The sequence below is a fragment of the Aplysia californica genome, unplaced genomic scaffold, assembly GCF_000002075.1.
Source record: "Aplysia californica isolate F4 #8 unplaced genomic scaffold, AplCal3.0 scaffold00094, whole genome shotgun sequence".
Taxonomy (NCBI): Eukaryota; Metazoa; Mollusca; class Gastropoda; order Aplysiida; family Aplysiidae; genus Aplysia; species Aplysia californica.
The window spans coordinates 997842-1002005 of record NW_004797364.1 but is presented as its reverse complement, the minus strand read 5'-3'; the positions used below and the strand labels follow the sequence as shown (position 1 = coordinate 1002005).

Here is a 4164-nt window from a genome sequence, read left to right as displayed (position 1 = left end):
CTTGCCCCCTCCATCCCCTGCCAAATACAAACCCAGAAAAACGCAATACAGATTCACAGAAATAAAATAATGTGCTAAAGCAAATGTCCACCCTGTGGAATTTTTACGCAGTGCAGTTACTGAAAATCAAATCTCTTATTTTTTACGTCCACATAAAGGGGCCTATTAGAAAACCAGATCACGAACAAAGGTCGTGTGTAATGCTATACGAGCATAGGCCTAGCTTTTGTGAATAGAATAGAGGTTATTATGATAAAATGGTTTCCTTTTTCAACTTTCATAAAGGACTAATTTGTCAAGAGAGCTGTGACTGTACTTTCCCAAAGATGCAAACTATGTTGAGAGGCGACAGCTTTTAGCTACGTTTCCATCTTGAAGCGTTCTTGAGGATAAATCACAACCATTCACACACTTAGAAAACAGTACAAGGCGACTTGAAGATTGGAACTCAACGTCCTTAAGAAGAGAAATACGTCATAAGGCTTTATTTCTGATTTTAAGTTATGTGCTATTTAAAAAAAGAATACTAGGGGCGAAGATTATTATTTTGTCAAAAACATAATCTAATTCAAAGTTGTATCGCTAGTGTCTGCCTACAAGGGTTCAACCCATGTAATTAGAAAACACTCCCGAAAAAAAGACCACTTCTAAAAAAAACTAACACTATAAAATTACAAAATGGCTGCCCCTTTTTTTTGGCCAATGTTTTTCAATACAAATAAACATTGACTTTTAATTGGCATAAATCATCTAATTAGGCCCCGTATTGAACCATTCAGCATTTCAAAAAAATAACCCAAAACAAGACAATATTTGTGAATTAATTATGCCGCTCAGAGAAAAAAAAAGCAGGGGACATGTTTGCTCAGTATGATAACACATTTCCTGCTGACGCAAAGCTCTATGTATATATTTTGTGCTTAAAATCGTTTTACGGTACCGTCTTGACTATCTGTATCTATAATGTAATTGTAAATGTGTTATGCCGCCATCTGCGCGATCAAGATCATTTAAGAGTTGGACTACTTTGACCCAGCCTGCCAGGGTCAACTCTGATGAGACGGATACAACTTCCAAGCAGACAGACGTAGATACTCGATAAAAATAATTCTCACACAAGAATCGAACTCACACCTTCTACGTGGAACATTTAAGTTCGTAACTGCTACTGTGAGGGCACTGTTTTTCTATATTGGACTCATTTCTTTTTTCGATCCAACGTTGACAAAGTAATAACAACCACTTAGTTCAACAAATAGTTATTAATTTCGTTCTCTTTCTCTTTCCAGAGTTGATCCAAAGGCATCTGAAGGTATACTTGTAACCAGCGAATCTACGTTCGCTCACCTCCCGGACCTTGTCCTCTCCAACTGACCACAAGCACCATGCACGTGCTCCGGGCCTTGACCCTGCTTCTGTGCCTGGTAGCTGCCAGCCGCGCTCAAGGTAGGTGGTTAGTGAGAGAGAGAGAAAGAGAGAGGGGGAGTGGGGGTGACAGGAGAGAGAGGGGGAGGAGACGGGAACAGAAGCAGGGAGATAGAGGGAGAAAGACAGTGTGAGAAAGAGCGAGGGATAAAGAAACGAGACGGATAGAGAGATAGAGAGAGCGGGACAGAGAGACAGAGAAAGAGAGAGAGACAGACAGACAGACAGACAGACAGACAGACAGAGAGGGGGGGGGGGAAATATGGAGGAATAAGAAAAGAGACGGAGAGAGTGGAGAGAGAGAGAAAGAGAGAGAGAAAGAGAGAGAGAGAGAGAGAGAGAGAGAGAGAGAGAGAGAGAGAGAGAGAGTGACGGGAGGGCGGGGGTTGCGAATGCACGTATCTTTCAATAATGAGTACTTGACGGAATATGTGATTGAAACCAATAACAATGAAGTTCGCCCCTATAGCGCCTAACATAATTTCTCTGATGCTCATTTCTGTATCCTTTTCTTTGAGTCTGTTTGAGGCCTTCACAATCCCCTTCTCCTCACTTTAAGTTAAGTACTAATTAAAAGACGCTCTTAGCAATGAGTTACGTCTTTACGACCTCCAAAATCAAGAAAGAATTCGTCAAAGCCCGGGTATGTCTCCACAGTCACCTGCGCGTGTGATGTCAGAGTGACATCGATATAATTGACAAATAACAGCTTTAAAAAAAACAACAACCCAAGACACCAGATTCTGTTCTTGTTGTCGTTTATTTTATAAATTAAAAAAAAAATTTCTCTTTTTTTTTTTTTTGGGGGGGGGTATTTGTTGTTGTTGCTGTTGTTGTTTTGGGTGGGGATAGGGAAGATCCAGTTCCACAACAACTTAAAGATATTCTAACATGTGAATGCTGTCATTGATATCCGAACGGCATCGCAGATATTTCGATTTGTGAAGTCATTTCGATCAACCAGAACTCCCAGTGTGTGACGGTCTATGGTATCAGGTGGTCTTTATTTTGCCCAGCCTTTGTGTGTGATCTGGGCGCCTTGATTCACTTCTTTAGCCACAGGCGACGTAACTCTCCCACTTTCAAGGGACTTTTCATCCCCAAAAGGTTTACGTGGGACTATTGTTTTGTGCTTACAAAGGTGTCACCCTTAAATTAGCACAAAGTCACTGGAGTTTAAGGAAGCTTGGGCCGCTTAATTAACGTATTTCACGAAACAAGGTTTGTGTATTTTCCAAAATACGACTGATGTGTATGTCATCGTGGTGAATTCAAGTGCTCGTCAAAATAGTGAAATCCAAGAAACCGACATTTTCCCGCACTCTGAGCAAGGTCTGCCGAAACACTTCTCGTGTGAAAGAAACGTTCAGACTGGCGCCAGCACTGACCTTCAAGGATAACAGAGATGGACTACAAAACTTGTGAAAGTGTTCGCTGGAACAGAGGAATGTGCACAAAACGTGGCTGACCACAACAGTTTCCTGGACAAAAGTTTCCGGTTGGCAAAAGAGGTGATAGAAGTGGCTAACCAGTGTATCGTCGAAAGTCAGGAGGAGAAAAAAGGACAACAATGACACTAAAACAATAAAATAAGAGTACTACAACCATAAAGACCAACCGAATTCCGGGATAGGAGGAAGTGACTGTTCTTCTTACTAATAAATGCTCGTAACCTTTTAAAGTGATGGTAAGCTGCTGTTGTTTTTACCGGTGTTCCAAGGTAGGAGGTGGAGAAAGGGGGGTTGGTGTCTGATGTAGTCTACTGCTTCGATCTGTTGTCAGTGTTTCTGTTGCCATAGTGATATATTTCGAGAGGGATTGTGTCTCTTTGATACCCGGGCTGCTGACATATCTTCTTGGGCCTGTCTTTCGTGGAATACAACTGGAATGAAGACGTCTTCCTGGCCATCTAGCGCAACACTGGCCCCACTGGAAAACCTACTGACAACAGTAAAGAAAAATCTAAGATGACAAGGCCAAAAACACGACCGAACGATCTTGAAAAGACCGTCCCACAACGAAAAGTAGAGGACGTGACGGTATGAAAGAAGACAGAAGACGCGATGAACAGACAACACTAATGGTGGACGGTGAAATTCCTTTTTGAGAGCCAGACCCTTGCTCACAGCTGGGAAAAGTAGATCAGTCTGATTCGCAGAACAAGATGGTGACGGCAGACGTCTCTACCACGGGAGAAGAGCTCAAGACGAGTCAAGAAGGGATGACGTACTATGAGATATTCTTCTATCTACAGCAGCGACAGGGTCTGATAGACTGGAAATAGCAGGCCCCTCCAAACTACATAACACGGAGATTTTTTTTTTATAGTAGAGGGTTTTACGGCGCTCTCAACTGCATAAGGTCATATGAGCCCCAAGGGTGGGTGTCAACAGAGAAGTCTTTACAGGGAATCAGACTTAGACTGCTCACATCTCTAGCTTCAACAGCACACGATCTGCTTCGACTATCAAGGCACCCCAAAATAGCAGTGCACAAGAGAGTGACAAACGTACAAAAGAAGTAGAGGAATATTACACAAGTAAAGATCAGGAAAGAAAAAAGCAGTAGTTCCCTGTTGTAGATCAAGCACAGTTATGAGCGTGACATGAGTCAGCCCATTTACAATTCTACTATGCTTGAACGAGAAATGTCCCCCCACGGCGTCACTTTTCGCCCGATTCTGTTACTTTTAGTTCGCGTGACTCAGCAGCCCGCCGGAGCTCCCCGGCTCGGGGTCAC

The 4164-nt window shown here is 42.7% G+C and overlaps 1 protein-coding gene across 1 annotated transcript in view; it reads left to right on the top strand.

The window, feature by feature from the left end:
* The window catches only part of LOC101848577, a gene marked incomplete in the record, with an annotated part of 144583 nt that overhangs the window by 32068 nt on the left and 108351 nt on the right, over positions 1-4164 (top strand). The window contains 1 exon segment of the mRNA XM_013080654.2: positions 1290-1446. Within this exon segment, the coding sequence (XP_012936108.1) occupies positions 1386-1446 (61 nt within the window).